The 27185-nt window shown below is 37.3% G+C and overlaps 3 protein-coding genes and 1 pseudogene across 4 annotated transcripts; all 4 read left to right on the top strand.

Moving 5' to 3' along the window:
• The first annotated feature begins 2654 nt into the window (after positions 1–2654).
• LOC131304271 (8-hydroxygeraniol dehydrogenase-like) lies at positions 2655–6107 on the top strand. 2 transcript variants are annotated; one of them, XM_058331451.1, is made up of 5 exons: positions 2655–2850; positions 3384–3497; positions 4395–4908; positions 5004–5157; positions 5630–6107. In XM_058331451.1, exons 1-5 carry the CDS (start codon positions 2753–2755, stop codon positions 5830–5832), a joined length of 1083 nt encoding a protein of 360 aa, XP_058187434.1. In that variant the 5' UTR covers positions 2655–2752; the 3' UTR covers positions 5833–6107. The 2 variants fall into 2 exon arrangements, with proteins under 2 accessions (XP_058187434.1, XP_058187435.1); XM_058331452.1 differs by lacking the exon at positions 5004–5157 and having other exon boundaries at positions 2675–2850.
• A 3336-nt stretch (positions 6108–9443) lies between these two features.
• LOC131304276 (tubulin alpha-2 chain-like) lies at positions 9444–9931 on the top strand (annotated as a pseudogene).
• Positions 9932–13550: 3619 nt separating this feature from the next.
• Positions 13551–16843, top strand: LOC131304268 (8-hydroxygeraniol dehydrogenase-like). Its single transcript, XM_058331447.1, has 5 exons — positions 13551–13752; positions 14276–14389; positions 15207–15720; positions 15809–15962; positions 16419–16843. The coding sequence occupies exons 1-5, from the start codon at positions 13655–13657 to the stop codon at positions 16619–16621; spliced, it is 1083 nt and encodes a 360-aa protein (XP_058187430.1). The 5' UTR covers positions 13551–13654; the 3' UTR covers positions 16622–16843.
• A 3994-nt stretch (positions 16844–20837) lies between these two features.
• Positions 20838–25312, top strand: LOC131304267 (8-hydroxygeraniol dehydrogenase-like). The gene is made up of 5 exons (XM_058331446.1): positions 20838–21108; positions 22100–22213; positions 23330–23852; positions 23935–24076; positions 24839–25312. The coding sequence occupies exons 1-5, from the start codon at positions 20999–21001 to the stop codon at positions 25039–25041; spliced, it is 1092 nt and encodes a 363-aa protein (XP_058187429.1). The 5' UTR covers positions 20838–20998; the 3' UTR covers positions 25042–25312.
• Positions 25313–27185: the final 1873 nt, after the last annotated feature.

Below are 27185 nucleotides of genomic sequence, written 5' to 3'. Positions count from 1 at the left end.
GGGCTCCTGTCAACTTTGTAATCCAAAAAGCCTAGTCATGGAGATGTCCAATCAAAGAGAAGAGTGCTGTTAATCGCACCCCGTGTCAGGTCCCCTGACATGGGCTCCTTTAATTTCTCATTTTACCCCTGGCTCTCCAGGCTCTCTCTCTCTCTCTCTCCCTTATTTTATTTTTTGTTATAAAATTTTAAATGTTAATAACTTTTTTTTCACGTAATTTTTTAAAATAAATTTTATATTTTTGAAATCTACCCAACGAAACCTATCAAACGATCCTAATATTGATGGTGAAATAATGTAAAACAGAAAAACTCCATTTTTGTGGTAGTTTAAACTATCGAAAGAGGTTGAAAAAGAGGTTAAAAAATCAAGTGTTTTAAATTTCAATCCGTTTGTACCGGTGGAAAGATTTTAATTTTCTGATCATTTTGTCCTTAATGATCATAATTAAATTTTGACCCTAGGGATTTTGTTGATTAACCCTAAGAAAATTGTAGAATCAAAATATTTCTTAGGGTTAATCAACGAGAGCCCTAAAGTCAAAATTTAATTATGACCATTTAGGATAAAATGATCAGAAAATTAAAATCTTTTCACCGGTTCAAACGGATTGAAATTTAGAATACTTAATTTTTTAACTATATTTTTTAATATATAAATTGTTTAAAGAGGTTGGAATCACTTATTTTTTTAAATAAATTTTATATTTTTGAAATTTACTTAATAAAACCTATCAAACAAGTCTAATATTGAATATGAATATGAAATCGTCGTTCCGGCGGATCTATATTCATTACTTAGTCAATATTAAACTACCACAAGTATTGGTTCTTTGCATTTCTTGTATTTCCGATAAACTTTCGATGATCTGTCCTAATTTGATTATTTTATTTCTAGATTCATGTTATTTTCAAATTACTTTATCTCTTAAGTTTTATTGTTTTATTCTTCCATTATATTCAGATTTTTTCAACTTCTTATTTGCCCGAGCATGCATGCATCTGATGCATTAGGAATGTTGAACCAATTATCCAAACTTAATTTTTGTTATTTCTTCTTTATTTAATTAATAATGTTTATACACTGTATTTTTTTCTTTTTTTATTTATTTAAAATTATTTTAGTGTTCCGATTTTCAATCCAGTTGAATCAGTGGAAAGATCTTATTTTTTTTTATCATTTTATCTTCGATCGTCATAATGAATTTTTGGCCTTCGCAGAATCAAATATCTCTTAGGGCTAATCAACAAGAGCCCTAAAGTCAAAATTTAATTATGACCATTTAGGATAAAATGATAAGGAAACTAAAATCTTTCCACCGGTTTAAACGGATTGAAATTTGGAACACTTAATTTTTTTTAACCTTTTTAGACAGTTTATATATTAAAAATATAGTTAAAAAATTAAGTGTTTCAAATTTAAATCCGTTTGAACCGGTGGAGAGATTTTAGTTTCCTTATCATTTTATACTAAATGACCATAATTAAATTTTGACTTTAAGGCTCTCGTTGATTAACCCTAAGAAATATTTAATTCTATGACTTTCTTAGGGCTAATCAACGAGAGCCCTAGAGTTAAAATTTAATTATGACCATTTAGGATAAAATGATCAAAAAAAAACTAAAATCTTTCCACCGGTTCAAACGGATTGAAATTTGAAACACTTAATTTTTTTAACCTTTTTAGATCGTTTATACATTTAAAAATATAGTTAAAAAACTAAGTGTTCCAAATTTCAATCCGTTTGAACATGTAGAAAGATTTTAGTTTCTTGATCATTTTATCCTAAATTGCCATAATTAAATTTTGACTCTAGGACTCTCGTTGTTTAGCCCTAAGAGATATTTGATTCTACGAAACCAAAAATTCATTATGACCATTAAAGATAAAATGATAAAAAAAGAAGATTTTTTCACCGATTCAACCGGATTGAAAATCGGAACATTAAAATAATTTTAAGTAAATAAAAAAGAAAAAAGATACAAATTATAAAATTTATTAATTAAATAAAAAACAAATAACAAAAAATGGGTTCGAATATTTTTGGGCCCAACGGGGGTATTTTCGGTTTAAGGAGAGGTGGGATCGGGGGTAAAAGGGAGAAACAGTGACCCGTGTCAGAGAGGGGGTCTGACACGGGGGCGATTAGTAATTGCCCGAAGAGAAAGAGACAAAACGTAGAACAGAAATGGCAAAAGTCTGTCCAAAGGGAATACATAACAACAATTTAGGGGAAAAAATCAATAAAAGGACAATTTGAGAACATAAAGTAAAGGCTCTGAATACTTTTGAGAGCAAAGGACAAAGAAGTCCATTTGTCAGGAAAAGCATTTAATGGTCGTGGCAGTAAAAAAAATGTTTCGTGGTATTATCAGCTCTCTTTCTATAAATTCTTTTTTCTAAAAACCGGAACACCCACCTACTTTAACTGCTGCTAATGAATACCCGTTGACAGAATACCTTGAGATTTCGTGAAAGAAAACTGAATAGATGATTCCAGAATGGTTCCCCACTGGTTCTTTGCGTGAGCCAGCGCCCAGGATATCGAGACCCATCTAGTCACACCTCATCGATTACGTCGCCCCTACCCCACCTCATTGATTCCGTGCCATAATATCCTAACGCTCTCTTCTGCTCTATAAATACCATCGCAATCCCATGCGTCCAATATCTCTCGTTCTATCCTCCTCAGTCTACAAAGAGAAACAAATCTCTCACTCTCTCTCTCCTTTACTTTACTCCTAAGAAAAAGATGGGGAAGGCGCCGGAAGAAGAGCACCCAGTGAAGGCATTCGGATGGGCGGCCAGAGACGCTTCTGGAGTCCTCTCTCCATTCAAGTTCTCTAGAAGGTTAGCATTTCTCATTGGGCTTTCTACAATTTTTAACTTTGTGTCCGGATCAACTTTCAAGACCATTGATTAATTATGGGACCAATCTTACAGTCAGTCCCACGTCGGTTCCAATTAAAGTAGAGAAAAACTCTGTATGGACTGACCTAAAGAAATTGATAGCATTAAGAGAATTTGAATATGTGATATTAAAGGGAGCAATCTCTTAAATCTAAGCCACCACTAGGACAACGGTTAGCTTTGGCCCAACCGTTGTCTTAGTGGAATGAGGATGTGGGATTTGGTTTTTCCTTTTTTCTGAAAAATCCAAAATAAAATTTTTGGCTATTGTTTTGGGGTTTGAGATAAAAATGAATTGAACTGAACTGAACTGAAAAAGAAAATGCATTTTGGGTTTTGTGGAAAACCCTAAAACCAAATGAGCCAAAGCCCCAAATGGTTGTAGCGATTGTTCGGGGTTGTGAGACAGAATTGGGAAATGTATTTAAAAAATGTTTTGTTTGGAAATTGAGTGATTTTGGTGATGTTTTCAGGGTAACAGGAGATGAGGATGTGAGGTTCAAGATTTTGTATTGTGGGATTTGTCACTCTGATCTTCACAGTTTGAAGAATGAATGGGGAAATTCCACTTACCCCCTTCTCCCCGGGTACGTTTCAATTACATTCTCCATGATTATGACTAGTTGTGTAACGGGTGTGCTTTTTGATTCTACTCCTTGATTTTTTCAAGTATATAGTTGGATTTGGTAGATATATGTTTTTGAAATTCTACTTGATTAGTGGTTTGAGTTTTCGATTCTTGTTTCTGGCCTTTCGGCTTGTAGGTAAACTTGAGATTTATGGATAAATTAGTTGAATGTTACGTGCTTATTTCCTATAGATTCTTTCAATGTTATTGTCACCCAGAAAATGTTGTGGTGGGAATTGTACTCGATTTAGAATACTGGTGTGGTGTCTGGAAGTGATTTGAACGCACAGAGATCACAGCAACACTCACCCATTTATTGATTTCAAATTCAGAAATTACAAAGATTACAAACTCTCGCTCGCTCCCGTATATTTATCCCTTTACTCTCACACACATGTTCTTGCCCTCTCTTTCAATTCTGTGTTTCACTCATTCACTGGATTCCACGAATTACATGATACACAATCGAAATGCGATATAGTCACGTCTTCTTGACCGAAGAAAGTTGAATTCACACCGAACCAAGAAGACAAAAGAACGGGTTTCACTTCATGCCTCGATAATTGACTGATTCCTATGAAGTGCATGGTTGCTTGAGCATGTTTTCTTGTTTATTGGCAGACCATTATCTTGTGGAGTTTTCATGACTGCAATACCTTTCTTTCAACTTCTTATTGTTTTTGGTGTAGAGATTTTGCAAATATATTAAATTCTGCTTCGCTCTATCTCCAAATGTCCATATTGCTATTATTGATTTCTGTTCCTTCTTATTTAATTACTGCCCAAAACATAAATTGGAGTGTAGCCCTTAACCAACTACAATGTATAAACGTGTGATCATGATTGATACACACAGGCATGAGGTTGTCGGAGTGGTGACCGAGGTTGGCAGCAAGGTACAGAAGTATAAAGTTGGAGACAGAGTGGGGGTGGGTTGCATGGTTGGAGCCTGTCACACATGTGAAAACTGCGAGAACAACCTCGAAAACTACTGTCCCAAAATGATACTCACATACAATTCCGTGAATTATGATGGAACCAAGACATACGGAGGTTATTCTGATCACATGATAGCTAACGAGCGCTATATCGTTCGGATTCCTGACAATCTGCCTCTGGATGCTGCTGCTCCCCTCCTCTGTGCTGGGATCACGACTTACAGCCCACTGAGATATTATGGGCTTGATAAGCCTGGTACGAAAGTGGGTGTGGTGGGCCTAGGTGGGTTAGGCCATGTGGCTGTTAAATTTGCCAAGGCTTTTGGGGCTATAGTGACCGTTATAAGTACCTCCCCGAGCAAGAAGCAGGAAGCTATTGAAGTACTTGGTGCCGATTCGTTCATAGTCAGCACTAATCCAGACGAAATGCAGGTATCTTTCTTCCCACCCGGAAGTGATATTGACTATAGAGATTCTTAAGTATGTGCGAAGTAGTTACAAAATATTGATGTGTTGAGTTATTATAGGCTACTATGGGTACTTTGGATGGCATCATTGACACAGTATCTGCAGTTCATGCATTGGTACCATTGTTGTTTCTATTGAAGTCTCATGGAAAGATCATCATGGTTGGTGCTCCAAATAAGCCACTCGAGTTACCAGCCTTTCCTTTGCTTATCGGTAAGCATCTCCGTTTATACATATGTGTTTTGGCTTATATATCGAGGCAATTCATTTGCTTCATTAAGGTTGAGAGAGTAGCTGTGAACCACCTTCCTGCTTAGGCTTGTGTTTTATTCCCTTCATCCCAAATTGTCCGTCAATCTTTCTATTTTTTTTATGTTCCTATATTTTTAGTCCTTTTCGAATACTTAAGTAATATCCTTAACATAGTAGTTATGACTGGAGACATATCGTCTTATCATCTTATTGGGCAACATGGGGAAAGGGAATTAATGCCTTTCAACTTGAGTTTGAATGCAATTCTCAGTTTTTCATTTAGAAAGTTGAAGTGTCATATAATAAACCAAGATTGTAAACCAAGATTGTGAGACGGAGTTAGTAACTCTTTGCAAGGTTGAAATTTGCATGCATTGAGTGTGTCCGCCTTGTTGCTGCTATTTATATGTTACATTTGAATTGGATTTTACAGGGAGGAAGGCCATCGCTGGAAGTTGCATTGGTGGTATGAAGGAGACGCAAGAGATGATCGATTTTGCAGGAAAGCACAACATAACTCCACTAATTGAGGTCATTCCGATGGACTATGTGAACACAGCTATTGAACGTCTCGTCAAAGCTGATGTTAAATACCGATTTGTCCTTGACGTTGGACACACACTTAAAGCTGCTTAGTCTTAGACTCCTAGTCCTAGGTTATGCCTCCAAAGTATGATTTTGGTGTTGGTGTGACCTGGTCACATGACTCACATATAAGTGTTAAATTTATGGTCTGATCGCTTCCAGTTTTTGTGTTGTTTTGGCGTCAGGGTGTTGGTTTCAAAACATTTATAACCTTCTTAGTGAACTGTATTGAATAAATGAACTAGTCGGGGATCCGATGGTTATACAGGTTGCTCGGAAAGAGCTTGAAATGTTTTTTGTCAATTGATGTGAGTGAATTACCTCTATTCTCTGTTTTCCTATGGTCTTTAAGTTACTTTTTTGCCTAAATAGTGTTGTCTAGCATTGCCTGGTTTTGATTATTTGGTGTTGCTGCTCCTCCCCTCGCAAAAAGTGTTGCGCTTACACGCTTTTGTGAGGAGGAAAACTGGTCCTCCCCTTGTAGGAGTGTGGCGCTTACACACTTTTGTGAGGAGGAGGAAAACTGTTCCTCGATCACAAAATATATTTTCGTGCTAGTGGTGTTCTACTTTTATTTGTTTTTCGGCTTCCTTTTATTGTTTGGTTTCTTTAAAGGTGAAATTCTCGTAGGATTTCAACTATTTAAGGGTAAAATTGGGGGCTACCATTACACACAGAATTTGTACTGTTGGGCTGCCCTCAGATACGAGAAAGTATTTTGTGAAATTGTGATACCACATGTCATAGTGTCAACAATTCATTCTTGATAGGTTGCGTATGTTTGAGGCGGGCCCAAAATCATCATTGTCAGTTCCTCGAACACACATAATAATAAATGAAGAAATTAGTAACACCATGTCAACATGCCTTGAGGCGAGTGCAAAACCGACTTGACCACCCAATCACTAATGCCAGTTGCTCGAACACACACAATAACGCATGAAAAAATTAATGCGTCAACATGCCGTATAGTGTCAGCGTTTGACAGAGTCTTTTCCCCTTGGATAGAATAGAAACTTGGGTCAAATATTGTCTCCAATGGCTTGGATTTTGCCAAAATAAATAACATATCACGAAATCATATTTTAGTCCCCGGATACCCGAAAAAGAAATATTACTGTATTTCTCTGCCAGTGGAAAAGATCCTAATAAGAAATGCCAAAAGTGATCAAGCAATGCTAAATTGCTGACAACAAGAAGCATGGAATTCTATTCCGTGCATTGTATTATTTTTCCATATCTATTTAATTAATCAATAATGCTATGCGTACACCGGTTGTGTACACTGCCTACGTGGTGTACGGCTGAGACCTATTGGTTCCACCGCTCTACTCTCTCTAACCCCTCTCTCTTCTCTTTAAAAATTGGCGCACAAATCGTCCAAAATATTTCAAAAATTTTAAATTCTTTATCAAAACTCCTCTCTCTGTCTCTATTTTGAAACACATCTCTCTCTAGTACTCTCTGAACCAGAAAACTCTCTATCTCTCTCTTTGACTGTATTCAAAAATTAGACACCAACGGCAATGGCAAGGTTTCCGTCTCCGAGCTCCCGTCGGTCTTCAAAGCCCTCAGTTTTGATGTTGGCACGTCCTCCGCGGATTTAACTAACGCTATGATGGAGATTGATAAGGACGGTAATGGTGCCATAGACCTCCACCCAAGACGCCGGCAAGAATAGCAATGATTGAAGTTGTTTAAAGGGAATAAATTTTTTTTGGAAAAAAATCGAAATGGTCCATGTAGTTTAGTGTTTGTGTTAATTTGGTCCCTACAATTTGAATTAGCTCGATTTATACTCTGTAGTTTTCATTTTGTTCCAATTTGGTCCAATTACTAACTGTCGTAGCCTCTGTTAACCCCAGACACATATGGGTCTCTTTTTTAGCGAATTACTGAACCCTTTCTTCTCTAACCTTGCAGACCTAAAGCCTTTTCCTAAAAACCAAAACGGAGTCACTCTTTTCTAAAAATCGGGTTCTCTGGCCCGTGTTCTTTTTTCTAAAATACTTGAACTATTCTTCCGATATTCAAGAGGTGATCAAATACACTTAAACTCTATGTCCGGTGGAAACTCTAAGTTATTTTCTAAACCCCTTTTGTGGCCCGAACTACGGCCGGACTTGACTCTCCTTTATCCGGAGATATGTAGGCAGCTTGATAAAAACTCGGTCTCTTTTTAAGATAAAACTCACTTCAATTTCTAAAATTCATGCATTTTTCAAAAATATCCAAACCCCTTTTATAGAATACAAAACTCCTCATTTTTCCTTTTTTTTTCAAGAACCACGTTGCAATCCATAGGAACCCGATCACTTATCTAGGCCCTAATTCCTCTCGCTCCTTCCCCCGACGGAGAATGAGACACGTTTCGGTCGAATGTAAAACCCCGGGCGCCACAAATGGAGAATGAAAGCTGTGAAAAAAAAATAGAGAATGGAACAACGAGGCTCTATATTTTGGTTCAGAGGTATATTAGGGCAAGAGGAGAATAGCAGATTATAGTTTTAACTCTAGAAAAGGGGCTCATTCGTGTATGGGGTTAATGGAGTCTAACGACTGTTAGTAATTAGACCAAGTTGGAACAAAATTCATTGTAGCTGATGTTCGGGACTTCCTTAGCTCAAGGAGAAAGATGAAACAGTCTCTGAAGAATCAATCTTTGTGCAGGAATTGGGGCTCATCTAGTAGGATTTTCTTACCTGTTTAGTTTTTTTTTTTTGGTTCTTGTTTGTTAGTTTTGATGGCTAGTTTGGAGTTGTTTAACTGGTTGTTGTAAGGGACTATATCTCTAGACTTTATTGTTTGAGCTTAATAAGATCTGCACTTATCAAAAAAAAAAAAAGTTGGAACAAAATTAAAACTACAGAGTGTAAATTGAGCCAATTCAAATTGTAGGGATCAAGTTGACACAAACACTAACTTACAAGGCTCATTTTGGTTTTTTTCCCATCTTTTTTTTTTTTCGATCGGCAGTTTAAAGGGAATAATTGAAGTTGACGGTTGATTAGGGGTTGAAATAATTGGATTAGGATGTTTATTATGTACATATTTTGACCTTAATATTGCCAGAGGGTAACTACTGGTGTGTTGCTCTGCTTTGAACTTCAAAACATAAAAAAGGGTTGGGTTGGATTGAGTTTTGAGAGGGTCGGATTGCAGTAAGCGGACTCTTCTCAACCATTGATGGTACACCAGAAGAAACCCAAGAAACCTCTGTAGAAACTTTCAAAGCTATTTGTTGATTTCCGTTTTTGTTGATAAATAGGTGATGTGATTTAATCCATATGTATCAATTGTTAATAGCTAATTATTATTTGGTTCATCACAAACTTCTCCAATCACGGGTTTGCCACCAGTTTGTTCTTAATGTGTTGGTTATTTACATTAAAAAATTTGTCTAGATCCATTATAGCATGTTTGTAACCCCTCTAGTCCACTTCTAAAGTTCATAACCCCTTTAGTTCACTAATTAGGTTTGGTAAGATCTTTAGTCCACTGTTTTAAAAAAGAAATTAAACCAAGACTAAAATACCCTCTTATATAAACTGTTTTACAGAGAGAAACCCTAGACCAAACATAAATCTGGAGCAGAGCCTCTCTCTCTCTCTCTCTCTCTCTCTCTTTCTCTCTCTCTCTCTCTCTAATCCCGTCCAACGAATATGAGAGAGTGCATTTCGATCCACATCGGACAGGTCGGGATCCAGGTCGGAAACGCCTGTTGGGAGCTCTACTACCTTGAACACGGCATTCAGGTAAAACAAACTCAACTCCGTCGAACTTTCCGTTGTCTTTGACGCCATTCTGTTTCGATTTAACCGATTTGTGTTTTTTTTGTTTTTGGTTGTTTTTTCGCAACCTGATGGGCAAATGCTAAGCAACAAGATGGTGGGCAGCGGCGGCGACGTGTTCAACACCTTCTTCAGCAAAGACCGACGCTGGGAAGCACGTACCTCTCGCCGTCTTTGTGGATCTGGAGCCCACCGGCATCGACGAGGTCAAGACCGGCGCCTACCGCAAGCTGTTCCTGTAACATCCGTTAATTTTGGATTTAGTAATTTATTGGGAAAAAGAAGAAAAAGATAGTAGATGAGTCGGCAAATTATGCATGGTACTTGTATAGGTGGCAATATGTGAGTTCATGAAGAGAGCTTGGATTATCCATAGGTCATGTGCTTGAGTCCTCCGTCGAAGAGTGTGGCGGAGCGAGCCACGATGTCCATATGTCTACTATTATATGTATTTGTTTTTTGTTTTTTTCCTGTAGATATACACATATAATATTATATGTGATTGTGTTGGCATAAAACATGTAACGCCCCGAGTTTTTGAATAAATGCATAAGATTATATGTGTGTTTTTCCTAGGGTTAGAGATCTGAAGTTTTTTGAATAAATATATAAGGTTATATTTGTGTTTTTCATCAATCACTTATTAATTTGGTCAGCGCAGCGGCCTCTCCGACTTGCTTATGATATATTTAGAGTTTTTTGAATAAATATATAAGGATATATGTGTGCTTGTTCTAGGACTAGACATATAAGGTTGGAACAGGTTGTATTTTTTTGTAAAAATATATAAGGTTATATGTGTGTTTTTCGTGTCACACAAAAAATATATTTTTGTGTGTTTTTGTTGTTATTTAATGTCATTTTTTTAAAACATTCTTAGTTAGAGAGAGCTATAATAATATATAATGTTAAATGTTAAGTGTAGCAAGTTCAATTAAAAAATCGAGGAAAATGAAAAAATACGTTTTTTGTTACACATATAACGTTATATGTAGCGTGATGGCAGCGGCAAAGGTGGTGGCGACGGCCGCGGTGGCAGTGGTGGCGGCGGCTTGATTGCAACAAAAACGAAAAAAAATGAAAAATATATATTTTCATACTAGCCAAACAAGACCCTTGTTTCTTAGGTAGGGTATTTTTGTCATTAAAATTATTAGTGAATTTAGTGGGTTATGAAACTTAGAAGTGGACTAAGTGGATTTGGAAAATGCTATAGGGGACTTATGAAACTATTTACATCATCCTTGTGTCTGTATCTCAATTCTTGCCAATGCAAAGGAATAGAGTTTTTTGCTTGAAATTAAATTTAATGATTTTCCACTGCTTCAATAAGCACACCAGTATCAGAAAAAATCTTTTAGCATTACATTGATCCTAAAAGTCGTAATACATAGTATTAACCAAAAAATTGCTAATCAAAAGTCAGTTCACCGTGTTCTTCACAATATACAGATTACACTAATATTACAGACAAAACCAAAATTACATTTGTTGATCAACCAATACTTATATCACACCCGTATACATTATAGTTCAACTAGCAACTAATCCAAAAAAAAATATCGTTTTAACACTCCACTTCCCGTAAGTTAACAAATGTTGTTTTTTCTTTAAGATTGAAAGTGATTCTTGCAACTGAATGCTACATCTTGAGTTAATTTTTCCTTTTTCAAATCAAAGGAATGCTACATACCTACAACTGAGACAAATTATCAAACACTACTACTTCGAATCATGCATCCAAAAAATAGGTGAAACAACTTGTTACTGGAAAAAACTAAATTTATTCTTTTGTGACTAAAGTTTCTATAATGTTTTTCTATTGTTACCTCAGTTGACGGAAGAAATGAATTGAATAGAGTTCTCTGATGGATGAGTGAACATGTACAATGCACAATACCACAATGATAGATTTTAAGATTGACGATAGGGAGAAGAAAACTTTTTGATAATAAAATGCATATTGTTAAATAAAGAAGTAAGGAAAGAAGGATCGAGAGAGTAAATAAATTTATTAAAGGAGTTGATTGGACGGCTATAACCTATTGAAAATTTGATTTGACGGCTGAAGAGGTGCTCTTATTTGTATGTGTAGACAAAATTGCTCTATTTTATAATATAGATACCTACTTTACGGTTCGGTTAACCAAAAGTTTGAGGACCAAATCATGTACTACAGTTATCAAATACTCTCTCCGTTTCATATTGAGAGTCTCACTTTCTCTCTCGTGCCATATTTTAAATAAAAAAAAATCAACTATTTCCGTGTATAAATTTTTGAATTTTTTCGCACCAAATTGAAGTACTAATCGATATCTTTAATACGGTGCGAAAAAATTCGTAAAATTATACACGGAAGTAATTGATTTTTTGATTTAAAAAATGACACGACTTTTCAATGTGGACTCTCAATGTGGAACAGAGAGAGTATTTTAATTTGTGTTTGGATCCTTGATGAGATTATTACAACTAGGTACAGAAAATAAAAAGTATTTCCTATTAAAGTAAGATAAAATACTTAATTACCATTAGGTTCACTTTTTACAAAATAAATTTACTATTAATAGAAGTGTTACCCTAGGACACTCTAGAGTTTTAGGATACAATAGAAATTTAGAGTGCCCTAGGATTTTAGGGTTTAGGGTATCCTATGGTTTACATTTAGGCACTTTTATAGAGTTGTAGGGTTTGAGTTTAAGTATTTTTATATGTGTTTTATGGTGCACTTTCCTATCATAGAGCTTTAGAGATTTAGACACTTTCATAGGGTACCTTAGGGTTTAGGCATTTTCATGGGATACCCTATGACTTAAGCACTTTTATGGGGTACTCTAGAATTTGGGCACTTTCATAGGGTACTCTAAGGTTTAAGCACTTTTCAGGGTTTAAGGTTTTAAGTATTTTCATAGAGTTTTGGTGTTTCATTAATTGAAGGTGACCTAGTAGAAAATACTTTTTATTTTCTGTACTTAGTGGTAAAAATCCATTTTCATTGCCGCCCCAAATTTGACAACTTAAATAACCTCTAGAAGAGCCAAAGGGCTTGCAGCCGAATGAACTTCCTGGTCCTTCATTCTGAGAGGTCAGGATTTGAGCCCCATTAAAAGCGTTTGTGATTTCTCACAATTTATTTACTATCGGAGACTAATCCCGTTGGTGTGTATCGCTTGGAAAAAAACAAAAAGTCTAAATCAATCAACCGGCACGTGAGGCCCACTTCGAGTTCCACACGGATGATACGAGCCATTCAATAATTTAAAAAAAAAACAAGTAAGTATATTAAAAATCAGTTCAATCCAATATATATAGATGTTCAATCCAATCTTTCATTTGTTTTATGAATCCAATATTCACCACTAGTACGTTTTTTTCCTTCATGCGTAGGTCACTGGTTACGTCATCGATTACGAGTCCGCTACCTCACGTCATCGATTACGAGTCCAAAAAGAGCAAGTCTACACTTCCGGATCGGGAAATCCCGATCATCCTGACGTCCCGCCGGGAACGCTCTGGCCACTGGACGGCCGATCCGAGCCGTCCAAAAATTCTATAAAAAAAAATCGAGTGGGCTTTCGTGAAAATAAACGGCATCCGACATGTGTAAGTGGTCGATCCAAGCACTTCATTTTTGTGTTTGGATCGGCCAAAAATGAAGTGTTTGGATCAGTCAAAAATGGAGTGCTTGGATCGGCCACTTGCACAAGTCGGATTCCGTTTATTCTTGCAATGTGCCCACTCAATTTTTTTTTTTTTAATTTTTGGACGGCTCGGATCAGCTGTCCGATGGCCAGATTCCGACTAAGATTTCCCGATCGGGAACTATAGACTTTCTGGTCTAAAAATGAGGTAGCGGCCCCAGCGCCCAGGACGACGGCACCCATCTAGCCACACCTCATCGATTACATCACCCCTACCCCACCACATTGATTCCGTGACATAACCTAACGCTCTCTATAAATACCATCGCAATCCCAGGTGTCCAATATCTCTCGTTCTCTCCCCCTCCGTCTACAAAGATAATCAAATCCAGAACTCTCTCTCTCTACATTACTTTACTCTCTCTCTCTCTCTCTAAGAAAAAGATGGGGAAGGCGCCGGAAAAAGAGCACCCAGTGAAGGCATTCGGATGGGCGGCCAGAGACACTTCTGGAGTCCTCTCTCCTTTCAACTTCTCCAGAAGGTTAAAATTTCTCAATGGGGTTTCTCCCAAATTTTTTTTATAACTTATTAGATGTTCGGACCAGCGTTTGCACAGCTCAATTAATTCTAGGGGTTTGAGTTAAAAACGAATAGAACAGAGAAAAAAAAAAAGTGTTTTGGGTTTTGTGTTTTTCATTTTGTGGAAAACCCAAAAACCAAATGAGCCAAAACCCAAAATGATTCTAGCTATGGTTCGGGGTTGTGAGCTTAAAAAAATGTATTGAATTGGGAAATTGTTGACGCGCTTTTTTCTCCAAGAAGCAGGAGATATAGAGCACCAACGCAAGTTGGCGTGTGAGGAGATATGAAATGTCTCCTGGCGGGTGCAGGAGACTAAATAGGCACCTCAGCCTCACCCCAGCCGAAATAAATTAATTAATATAACATTAATTAATTTTTTACACGCATGTGATAATTTGGGTCGGCCCAAATATGGTCCAAACAGAAATATATTAAAAAAAATGTTTTGTTTGGAAATTGAGTGATTTCGTTGATGTTTTCAGGGTAACAGGAGATGAGGATGTGAGGTTCAAGATTTTGTATTGTGGGATTTGCCACTCTGATCTTCACAGTTTGAAGAATGAATGGGGAAATTCCACTTACCCCCTTCTCCCTGGGTACGTTTTCAATTACATTCTCCATGATTATGATTACAAAGTTTAGTTGTTTATGTTTTTTTATTCTACTCCTTGTTTTCTTCAAGTATATAGTTGAAATTTTACTTGATTAGTGGTTTGTGCTTTTGATTCTTGTTTAGGCTTGTAGTTGTAGTTGAATGTTACGTGCTAATTTCCTATAGATTCTTACAATGTTATTGTCAACCCAGAAAATGTTGTAGTGGGAACCTTACGCGATTTTGAAACGCACAGAGATCAAAACACTCACCCATTTATTGATTTCAAATTCAGAAATTACAAAGATTACAAACCCTCTCTCGCTCCCGTATATTATTCTTTTACTCTCACACAAAATGTTCTTACCCTCTCTTTCACTCTGTGTTTCACTCATTCACTGGATTCCACGAATTACACAATACACAATTGAAATACAATGTACTCACTTCTTCTTGACCAAAAGAAGTTGAATTCATACCGAACCAAGAGGACAAAAGAACAGGTTTCACTTCATGCCTCGATAATTGACTGATTCCTATGAAGTCCATGGTGCTTGAGCCTGTTTTATTTTTTGTTGGCAGACCATTATCTTCTGGAGCTTTCATGACTGCAATACCTTTCTTTCAACTTCTTATTTGTTTTTGGTGTAGAGATTTTGCACATATATTAAATTCTACTTTGCTATATTTTCAAATGTCCAGATTGCTGTTATTGATTTATGTTTCTTCTTATTTAATTATACTGCTTGAAACATGAATTTGGAGTGAAGCCCTTAACCAACTACAATGGATAAACATGTGAACATGATTGATACATGCAGGCATGAGGTTGTGGGAGTGGTGACCGAGGTTGGCAGCAAGATACAGAAGTACAAAGTTGGAGACAGAGTGGGGGTGGGTTGCATGGTTGGAGCCTGTCACACATGTGAAAACTGTGAGAACGACCTCGAAAACTACTGTCCCAAAATGATACTCACATACAAATCCGTGAATTATGATGGAACCAAGACATACGGAGGTTATTCTGATCACATGGTCGCTAACGAGCGCTATATCGTTCGGATTCCTGACAATCTGCCTCTTGATGCTGCTGCTCCCCTCCTCTGTGCTGGGATCACGACTTACAGCCCACTGAGATATTATGGGCTTGATAAGCCTGGTACGAAAGTGGGTGTGGTGGGGCTAGGTGGGTTGGGCCATGTGGCTGTTAAATTTGCCAAGGCTTTCGGGGCTATAGTGACCGTTATAAGTACCTCCCTGCGCAAGAAGCGGGAAGCTATTGAAGTATTTGGTGCCGATTCATTCTTAGTCAGCACTAATCCAGACGAAATGCAGGTATCTTTCTTCCCACCCTGGAGTGATATTGACTGTAGAGATTCTTAAGTATGTAGTTACAAAGTATTGATGTGTTGAGTTATTATAGGCTGCTATGGGTACGTTGGATGGCATCATTGACACAGTATCTGCAGTTCATGCGCTGGTACCATTGTTGTCTCTATTGAAGTCTCATGGAAAGATCATCATGGTTGGTGCTCCAGATAAGCCACTCGAGTTACCAGTCTTTCCTTTGATTATTGGTAAGCATCTCCGTTTATACATATACTTATATGTTTTTGGCTTATATATCGAGGGACTTCATTTGCTTCATTAAGGTTCGAGAGAGTAGCTGTGAAACTACTTAGGCTTGTGTTTTATTCCCTTCTTCCCAAGTTTGTCCATCTTTCTATTTTATTGACGTTCCAATATTTTTAGTCCTTTTCAAATATTTGAAAAATATTCTTAACATAGTAGTTATGACTGGAGACATATGGTAGTATTGGGTAACGTAGGGAAACGGAAGGGAATTACTGCCCTTTTAACTTGAGTTCGATTGCAATTCTCAGTTCTTCATTTAGAAAGTTGAAGTGAGTCATATAATAACCAAGATTGTGAGACCGAGTGTGTAACTCTTTGCAAGGTTTAAATTTACATGCATTGTGTGTGTCCTCCTTGTTGCTGCTAAATATATGTAACATTCGAATTGGGTTTTACAGGGAGGAAGACCATCGCTGGAAGTTGCATTGGTGGTATGAAGGAGACGCAAGAGATGATCGATTTTGCAGGAAAGCACAACATAACTCCACTAATTGAGGTCATTCCAATGGACTATGTGAACACAGCTATGGAACGTCTCGTCAAAGCTGATGTTAAATACCGATTTGTCCTTGACGTTGGAAACACACTTAAAGCTGCATAGTCTTAGTCCCTAGGTTATGCCTTCAAAGTATGATTTTGGTGTTGGTGTGACATGGTCATACATAATTGAAATTTTTGGTCTGATCTCTTTCAAGTTTTTGTGTTGTTTTGGTGTCTGGTGTTGGTGTCGAAACATTTATATCCTTGTTATTGAACTATATTGAATAAATGAACTATTCGGGGATCCGATGGAACCTGCAGGTTGCTCGGGAAGAGCTTGAAATGTTTTTGTCAATTGATGTGAGTGAATTACCTCTATTCTCTGTTTTCCTATGGTTTTGAAGTTTGACTTTTTTTCCTAAATGATGTGGTCTGGCTATGCCTAGTTTTGATTATTTGGTGCTGCTGCTGCTCCTCTCGCAAAAGTGCGGCGCTTCCACACTTTTGTGAGAGGGAGCCTACAGGGGCTGTAGGACGGCCGATTCGGTTATTTATTTCGGCAGGGACAGTTTGAATTTAGTCCAAGCTCCTATTGATTTTTGTGAGAGGGAACCTACAGGGGCTGTAACAAAGACTATTCGTTATTTATAATGAGCAATAATAGAAGCGTATTACACAAAGACTAAGAATTACATTACCAGATTGAGTAGGAATAGGATTGTGATTTTTGATGACACATCGGACCAAAAATTACATTACCAGATTGAGTGGGAATCAAAAATCTCATTTACTTTATGGAAATCATCGTAAATTCCCGTCTCAATCAATACAAAAAGGAAATGTTGATTTTGATAAATTTTCAAAGTAATTAATTCCTGCATAATATTACTAAATTAATTTAAACGCTGGAATGAAATTCTACTCAATAAACTTCCAGCTATTAAAGAGACTAAAAGCTATGTAAAGTAAAAGAAGAAAAGGGCACCGATTGCATGTATGTGAATATGCGGACTACCTATACCTGAACAAAAAAATTCTATGAAGTTTTACTGTTCCCTGGGATTGGCTTTGGGTCTTTCCTGTGCAGCTTAGTTGGAGGGCTATCCCTTCGGGAATATTAAGATAGCGGAGGTACAAATCTCCCGAGTTAGGCTTAGAGGAAGAACCAGCGCCCCCCTTCGTCAGGTGGTCCTTGTGTGGGGGTGCGCCACCAGAAATCGGGCTTGAAGCTCTCGAACGAGCCAACAGCTGATGGCTATTAGTCACGACTACAACCAAAAAGCTCTAAAAAAAAAAAAAAATTGAATATTTCACATGGAGGAGGCATTTGCGCATTCCCTGGTAAACATTTTGTGCGCCTTTCTTTTCCTAGGAATTTAATTCGTTGTAATCATATTCCTATTTCCACTGAAGATTCTAGTCATCCAAACATTACCTAAGAGCATCCACAGTGGAATAACCAAAAGTTAATAATCAAAAGTTGCCACATCATCTTTTGGTTATGCATTTAAGGGGTTGCTAACGTTAGCAATGTAGAGGTCCACAATGGTATAATCAAATTTGAATAACCAAAATTTGCCACATCATCTTTTCAATTTATAAAAATCTAAAAATTGTGAACATAGAAAATAATTTTTTAAAAATAGGTTTCAAACTAATAAAAACAGATTATTAGAAAAAGAGAAAATAGTTTTTTGAAAACTTTGATTTAAAAAAAAAAGTTTTCGTGAAAAAGTTAAAAAAAAAACAGTTTTCGAATAAAAGAATAGTTTTTGAATTTTTTTTAAAAGAACAGTTTTTGAAAAAAAAATCAATAAAAAAAGAACTGTTTTTGCCAAAAAAAAAAGTTTTGGGAAAAATAGTTTTAATAAAAAAACAGTTTTTGCAAAAAAATAGAAACTTCTTTTAAAAGTATTTTTTTTTAGAAATATGTTGAAAATGGAAGAGATATAAGGTTTTTGTGTTATGATGTTGTACTTGATTGAGGAAATGTAGGGACAATTAAATTTAATTATTGGCAAAAAGTTGTTAATTTTGATTATCCAATGGTCAAAATTTGATGAGTTGCTAAGAAGTTGCTAAATTTGATTATTCCACTGTGAGCTCTTTTTTGAGCAAATGTTGCTAAACTTAACAACATTTTAATTTTGATTATACCACTGTGGATGCTCTAAGTGTAAAATTGGGGGCTACCATTACACACAGAATTTGTAATACTGGGGAGAAAGTATTTTGTGAAAATGTGATACCACGACAATTCATTCTTGTTAGTTCGCGTGTGTTTGAGACGGGTCCGAAACCGACCTGGCCATCCAATCACCAATGCCAGTTCCTCAAACATACATGATAACAAATGAAGAAATTATTTGATATTGCTTCCTCTCTCTCTCTCTCTCTATGTTTCATCATTTTTGCTATCTGCTGTCAATTCCAGAATTGTTCTAATGTTGCTATAGATGATTGGGATTTCTTTTCCTATGATATAGCTGTGCGTGCCATGCATGATTTTTCATATCCAATAAATTAATGTGGTTGGTAAGTAGTATGTGATGACTGTTGATTTCGAATATTTTATTTCATTGATTTTTGTCTCCGACAAGTGTTTCCTGTACGGCGATCCTAACGTTTGAAAAGATTAATAATGATTCTTAATAATAATGCCCAAAGACGTAAGAGTATATTCAAGAGGTGTCCCGTACACCTCTGTCACAATTTTTGTCCCTCAATCTAATGGAAAATTATTCATATTATTAATTTTTCTTATCATTTGCAACATGGATTTTCTTAAATAAATTTCAATTAATTCTCTGACATAAAATTTTTCGAATTGCATAGATATTAAATAAGTTAGTATAATCAATTAAAAGATAGAATGCACTGATCCTATAATGGATTAACAAAATGGAACCGATAGAGTAACAAATTTATATGATGTAATGATGTAATTTTTTGTGTTTTACAAAACTCGAAATTTGACATGGCACCCCATGCTATTATTTTGTGCTACATTAACAATGCTCCTCCACACACTTTTCGTGAGAGGGAAAAGCATTGCGCCTGGAACATCGAATAATCTCCAATATCGTGGGCACTATATGAAGGCTGGGTTCTTGTAAATTTATTTGTCAAGGTCTTTTTTTCGGTATTCTTTATTTTCACAACATTTGTTTTAGTTTTTTGTTGTAATTTTTAGGATTCATCATTCGTCTCCACGAGAGTAATTGAAAAAAATATAAAAATGTGAACCGATGTTGAAATTTTTTTATATAAGACGACAATTTAGACTAAAAAGATAGTTTTTTGATACTTCTTTCGTCTTTGGTGGCATTTTTTTTTTGCTTTTGATAATAATTTTTTACTTTTTAGACTTCTCTTATTGTGACAGATGATTAATCCAAAAATATATCGGATAAATCTAATACTTCCTACGTCCCACTTTGTTGTTCCTGTTTTGTTTTTGGCACCTCACAAATAATTGTGTATATCCCATAATCTATAATATTTTTATAATTTCGAAAACTTTGTTTAAAAGAATTAATTGAAATCTATCAAACAAGATCCCTATTGAATATATAAAATATTATAAATAAAGATATATATATATATATATATATATATATATAATTTTTTGAGAGCTCCAAAAATGTAAACATGCATAACAAAGTGGGACGGAAGAAGTAATAATTTAGAAAAGAAAAACAAAACACATAAAATAAGGAAGAAAAATAAAAAGTTTACAAGAATGAGGCTCGGCAGAAAACCAAGGGGCCTATCACAACATACGTGTTGTGCACAGTTTGAGCCGTTCATTCGGCAATTCGACGATCCGAATCTCATCTTAATGCGAAATCAGATTCGGATGGCCAAATGGACAGCCTAGATTGTTCACAACACGCTCGCTGGCACTTGTGCGCAGGAAGCCCCTCATTTCGGCTGAAGTGTGCTTGCATAACACGTGTCAGTTACTTTTAAAAAACACGTGACAGTTAATCGCCAGTTTAATATGCCCCAGGTGAGAGTATTTCAAAAAGACACCCCTTCACACCTCATCGATGACGTCATCATTTCCCTATTCAAAAATGCCACTTGCACAACAGTTGTGTTGGCTATATGCGTAATTCTGATCGTCCAGATGTATATGGACGGTTTAGATTTTAAAAAAACTCTCCCAAGGAAAAGTTTAACTTTTATGAGGGAATAGTTTGAGCGAATTCTAACAATTTATTATAGCTATGAACGACTAAAAATTGGTTATGTTTTGTGTTTTACAAACCGTGATGTGTGTAGCACTTTTGGGTTTCCCTATATATAACTGGTTCCTTCATCCTCTGAACAGCCTAACACAAACCCCACTCTCTCTCTCTCTCTCTCTCTCCACGGCCAACACAACCCCCCAACCCCCCCCCCCCCCCCCCCCCCCCCCCCCGGTTCTCTCCCCTCTCTCTCTCTCTCTCTCTCTCGTGATACCTGAAATACAGTCATCGGGTTGAAGTGGAAAATGGGGGTAGATGGGATGGTATTACCAGAAGAAGAGCACCCAGTGAAGGCCTTCGGATGGGCTGCTAGAGACCCTTCCGGCATCCTCTCACCCTTCAATTTCTCCAGGAGGTAAAAAAAGATGTCCATTCCCTTCTCTATTTTCTGGGTTGATTTCAATTTTGGCCACTTCTTTTTTTGTTTAGGTATATTAATTTAGGACACTCTTATTGTCTACAAACCCTCTGTCTTTTGGAACACTTTTTTTTTATAACTCTGGTGTACGCGTACCTGTCTTTTCAAACATTTTGCTATGAATAATGGATTCAACAAATAGATACTGAATTGTTTAACGCAGAATTTTACTCAAAACAGGGGTGGTTTAGGTCACCCTTGGGCTATTTTAACCCAAGGGGTTGGCTTGGTCTCTTGGTCTGAGACTTACGTTCCCTTTAGTTGCACGGAAAGGATGGTAAAATTAACTTTTCTGCAGCTTTCCTTTCCTTGTGTTCAGTTACCAAGATAGTTACCAAGATAGACGTGGGATTCACAACTTCAACTTTTTCATTGAAAAATACTTTCCTGCAACGAAACTTGATTTACTGGAAACTAAATTTACTTTTCCTTTAATTCACTTCACTTTTCTTGAGAAAGCATTTCTTATACAAGATTTCCGACAACTGAACAGAGCCTTAGTGGTTTGTTCTCTCCTAAACTTGAGAACAAACCACTAAGTTTAAATCGCTATCAATTTGTGTGTACCGGTTCAAATTTGACTTTACTGATCAGCCTTTAATTAGGTCCCGTTAGTGATGGTTGGGATTGGTCAGGGATTACAGATCAGTTCGAGGTGTGCACACATTGGTTCTATCCACACACACACACACGAAGAAGACTTTTGGGGCTATTTTAACAATCTATCGAGACTGTGTATGAAAATATTAATTTTGTTTTTCTTAAAATTGTATAGGGTTATTACTCAATTGACCTAACTTGCCCATAGCTTGCTCCACAATTGGATATATTGTACTTTTTTTGCTTTCTTTATTGTTATTGTCGATGACAACGATGGCGATGACGATGATATGGTGTGAGGTTTTTGGAACTTTATGGGTTTTTGCAGGGAAACAGGGGAAGAAGATGTGAAGGTAAAGGTTTTGTATTGTGGTATATGTCACTCTGACCTTCACAATATCAAGAATGAAAGAGGCACCGCCAAGTATCCCATGGTTCCCGGGTATGTTTCGTTTCCAACCGCTTTGTATCCATATATGTGTGCATACACAAAGAAAGTATATACATATGACAGCAACCCAAAAGAAATGATATTGGATTTCAGTCAATCAAACCCTTAAGCCTTTAATCTTGCCAAATTCACTACTTTCAGGTGGCGGTGTGCGTTCCAAGTCTGTATTTTCAACTATTAAGTTGAAAAATACCCAGAGGATATATGCACCTAATAGACACAGATTATCGCCACATTTATAAAATTTGCATATCCGCATCCATGGCTGCAGATGAATTTGATAAGCTTTTTCCCGTGATACATAGATTCCTAGGTCTTCTTATTCGGCGCATAGTAGGACTTCACAAAGTGGCATGCGTAGCCATAGCTCCGCCCCTGTGCGTAGCCAGGAATATCGATCAGGGGCACTACAACATACAAACACAACGAAAAAATTCTGCAGTTAACAACAATACCTCCATAAGAACTTTTTTTCAATGAAAATACTAACAAAACTCTTAAGGACGCAGTCCTGTTATCGCTCGCAAATTATTCTCCCATTCAGTTGCGTTACGAATTTTTCACATTTTCAGATTGGAAAACACGATCTCAGTAGTCATTGTAGTAGGTATAACAAGAGAAGTTAAAGCCGAAATCAAGAGCAAGGAAACTTGAACTTGACGAAATAATGGTGAGTTTTTAAAAACTTGAACGTAACACCAAATTAAAAACTCAAAAAATGCAGCGGGGCTGCACATATGCTAGTTCCACCGCTGCTTTCACCACCACATAACTAGTACCTAAATGAATTCCATGACGGCCACTGCTCCTAATTCCTTTTGTATTAGGGATCTACCTTTCACATACCCTATTGGACTAGAGCACATAGACGTCAAGATCCTACACTTACTAAGACTGTACAAGTACAAACCAGAATACATGATTAAGCAGTCGAAACATAGCAACTATGTCAATACGAAACTGTTAAACTATAGGCACCCACCTTAATGAGATATTTGATGATCATCATTCACCAGGTTTTATGAAACAACAAAAACTGTGAGCATTACTTTGAGCATTCGAACATTTTTATTTCCTGGTGTGGACTAAATGAATTGGTTAATGCAGTCATGAGATGACTGGAGAGGTGATTGAGGTGGGAAGCAAGGTAAGAAACTTCAAAGTCGGGGACAAAGCTGCTGTTGGGGTCATTATCGGATCGTGTGGATCGCCTGACTCATGCCATTACTGTGCCAAGGATCTTGAGAACTACTGCTCCAACCGTATGCTCACTTATAATTCCATGTTCTACGATGGAACTCAGAATTATGGAGGTTACTCTGATATAATAGTCGTTAGCGAGCATTTCGTATATCAAATTCCCGCTAACTTGCCTCTTGATGCTACTGCTCCTTTGCTCTGTGCTGGGATCACTACGTACAGTCCCTTGAGGTACTTTGAACTTGACAAGCCCGGTTTGAGCATTGGTGTTGTGGGTTTGGGTGGATTGGGTCATATGGCTGTGAAATTCGCCAAGGCTTTTGGGGCAAAGGTCACTGTCATTAGTAGATCTTTGAGTAAGAAGAAGGAAGCCATTGAACGTCTTGGTGCTGACTTGTTTATTGTTAGCAGTGATGCAGATCAGATGAAGGTGGGTGAGCGTGTTTATTAGTATTCTTAGCGGCAACTCCATGGATTGGACTGATTTCATGTTTTTATGTTTGTTAATGCAGGCTGCTGTGGGTACTTTTGATGGTATCATTGATACGGTCTCTGCACTTCACCCTGTCATGCCGTTGATTAATCTCTTAAAGCCTGATGGGAAACTTGTCTTGCTTGGATCAAAAACAATTGACTCACCGGTTGCGATTGGTGGTAAGCATTTCATACCATTTCACTATGTCATACTATGAAGCTGTTGAGGCATCTCCACTTTACCCCAAACTCCCTTAAACAATCAATGCCAAATACACTCATCATACGGTAGCAAGGTGGTTTGGGGTCAAGGATGGGGACAAAGGATCTGGTGTTCTTGTGTTGTTTATGAGCTAGGCTTTGACATCTAGTTTCCTTCGCATCGAATTTTTTAGGGATCAGGGCTTCGTTCCCTTGAAATGATTAGAAGAATTTTCGTTGGATTTTGGTTTGTGTCTATGCTACATGGACTCCTATTTAGTAAAAGTATCCCAGTCTAGGGTATGGGATTTGTGACCGACATGTTAGTTTTGACGTTCACCTAGCAAGCATGTTTAGTGGTTTGAATTTCAATGAGCTATTGATAGAGCTCCAGTGTAGTGCATGAAAGTCCAGGTGACCTTCTGAACAGAATTTACCCTATATAATGTGAGAAATATGGTAGAAAATACGGATATTTGGCTCCTTTGTCCTTGAGATGGAATACCTAGACGCGTACATGCACCCGACACCCATACCAAGTTTATGTAACTTCGGTTAGGGAGTGCTTATGAAAGCTTTGAAGAATCAGCTTTTATCAGAATTTAAATTTTGACAAAAACACCCCTTATAAAAACCCAGCACTGGCCATTTGGTCCTACTCTTCAACATTTGCATGGTTCAAATGCTGCATTATTTTTTTATGAACAAGTATTGTCGCTAACAAGGAGTGTGGAATGACAGAGAGGAAGGTTGTGGGTACTAGTGTCATTGGGAGTGTGAAGGAAACACAAGAAATGCTGGATTTTTGTGCTAAGCACGACATAATTTCGGATATTGAACTCATTCCAATGGACTATGTGAACACTGCAATGGAGCGACTGGAAAAAGCTGATGTCCAGTATCGATTCGTCATTGATGTTGGCAACTCGTTGAAAACTGCCTAAGCGCAGCTTCCTTGATCTCGAACTCCACGTTCTCTGAGTCCTGGCTGCTGTTTTACTATTTCGTAACTTTACGAGACACTATGAATCACATGTCCATGGAAATCTCATTCCTGTCGTCGCTATCGAGCAAGTTCTTACCGGGGAGATAGCCGGAGCATTTGGTTTCTGAAGTGCGTGGCGTATAGTGAATGCCTACTTTTTCTGTATGCCTACATATCTATACCTTGTAAACCTTGATGGTTATGGAATGAAAGCTATGTTGGTCTAGAAAGATTTCCTTCTAATGAAGTTATACGAATAACAGAGCATGTACATACACATTTCTATTTTTAACAAACAAAGCTTGAATGTGGATGACCCGGGATGCTACTCGGCAGCTCATTGCTGAGCGGGTGCAGAACGGCCGATCTGGCGGTTCATTTCAGCACAAACGACTCGGATTGAATCTGAGCGCATATAATTCTAATTGTGCATTACTCGGTTAAGATCCGGATCGTTAATTGCCGAGACAAGCGATTAGATCGGCCGTTCTGCACCGCTCTATAAGAAGATGCTTGGCAGAGATAAACAAAGTTTGAAAAAAGTCCATTACTATTATCTTCATCGTTGCACATGTGGTCAAATACAAAAATTTTGAGTACAATTTCGGAATTCCTTGTTTTTCTGCATCAGTACCTCTACATTAAATTTAAAATGACTAGTACCCCTCTGTCCCGGAAAATAGGCCATTATGAAAAGACTACAATTTTAGGATAAAAAATAAGATACCTCCATTCATAATTTTCCAATTTTTTTTATGAACATCAAATTAAAAATCTCAATTAATTCTTCAAGGGTCATGAAATTTGTTAAATTATGCACAAAAGTGCTTTAATTTTTGGTAAAAGTACAAAACATCCCCTCAACTATTATTTTTTCATAAACATCCCCTCACATTTAAAAGTGCCCATGGAAATCCCCTCAACTACTTGAAACGAAAAAAATCTTAACTACGTTAACGGAATGAAAGAAATAACCAAGATACCCTTTGTCTCTCATGGAAGCCAGAGGCATCCTGCTCCAACTAAACACCACCCACTCCCTCTCTCTCTAGATTCATGAACCCAATGTTTGATCTTTACTCTGTCGTCGTCGTCATCTTCTTCTTGTTCCTCTGGATCATTCTCGTCAAGCTTGACCAAAGCGTGGATCGTCCACGGCATGGTGGTTGAAGTCAATTGGAGGGGCAAACGAAGAGCTCGCGGCCTCCGACGCCATGGATTGCCGCCATCTGTAGTTTGATCTGAGCTTTCGTTGAACAAATCTCGCATTCGATCGTAGGGATTTTTTTCTGTAAAAGCGACGACGTAGGGTACGAAACAATCAAGATTCAAGTACACACATATATTTGAATTGCATTTGCACTTGTTTAATTCATGCTTTTGTTGGTATTTTTTTTTGCAAGACAATCAGTGCTTGAAAATTTGTGATTAATTTTATTTCGGTTCGGTTCGGGACGGGTACAAATTGGATAAACCAATTTTTTCATGTCAAATTCGGTTACCCAATCGGTTCGGAGAATCTCCGAACCCCGTTTGGTTCGGTTATGGTTCATTCCTCTTCTCCCCGTTCGGGTATCGAGGCGGATATGGGTAGTGTTTTTTGCAGTTTCGGGTACAAAAATCCCCATATCTGCCCCCGAACGCCCCGAATGCCATCCCTAGCACTGTTTGCTGCTTCCGGTTGGTTCCTGGCGGTTGTGTGGTGGTTTGGCATTGTGGTGGTGATAGTGGTGGAGGTGGTGAAATCAGTGGTTGAGGTGTTATTGGTGACTTACATATGCATATTGTTATGAAAGGGCATTTTTGTCCAAAAAAGCCCATGTGACTGACATGTGACCATCCAGCTAATGGTTCTGAGACGGAAGAGTGTCACATGGGTAACGAGAGTAGTTAAGGGGGTCTCTATGGACACTTTTAAATGTGAGGGTGTATTTACGAGAAAAAGTGATAGGTGAGGGGATGTTTATATACTTTTACCTTAATTTTTTTCTTTAACTATGACACGTCTTTTTGTAATAGACTATCTTTAAATATGATACGTCTTTTTGTAATAGACTATCTTTGTGGGATGGAAAGAGTAAAAGCTAAAATCATTTTTGTTTC

The sequence above is a fragment of the Rhododendron vialii genome, chromosome 10a (genome assembly GCF_030253575.1).
Source record: "Rhododendron vialii isolate Sample 1 chromosome 10a, ASM3025357v1".
In the NCBI taxonomy this organism is placed as follows: domain Eukaryota; kingdom Viridiplantae; phylum Streptophyta; class Magnoliopsida; order Ericales; family Ericaceae; genus Rhododendron; species Rhododendron vialii.
The sequence above is the reverse complement of the archived record's forward strand: the minus strand, read 5'-3'. Positions and strand labels throughout refer to the sequence as shown.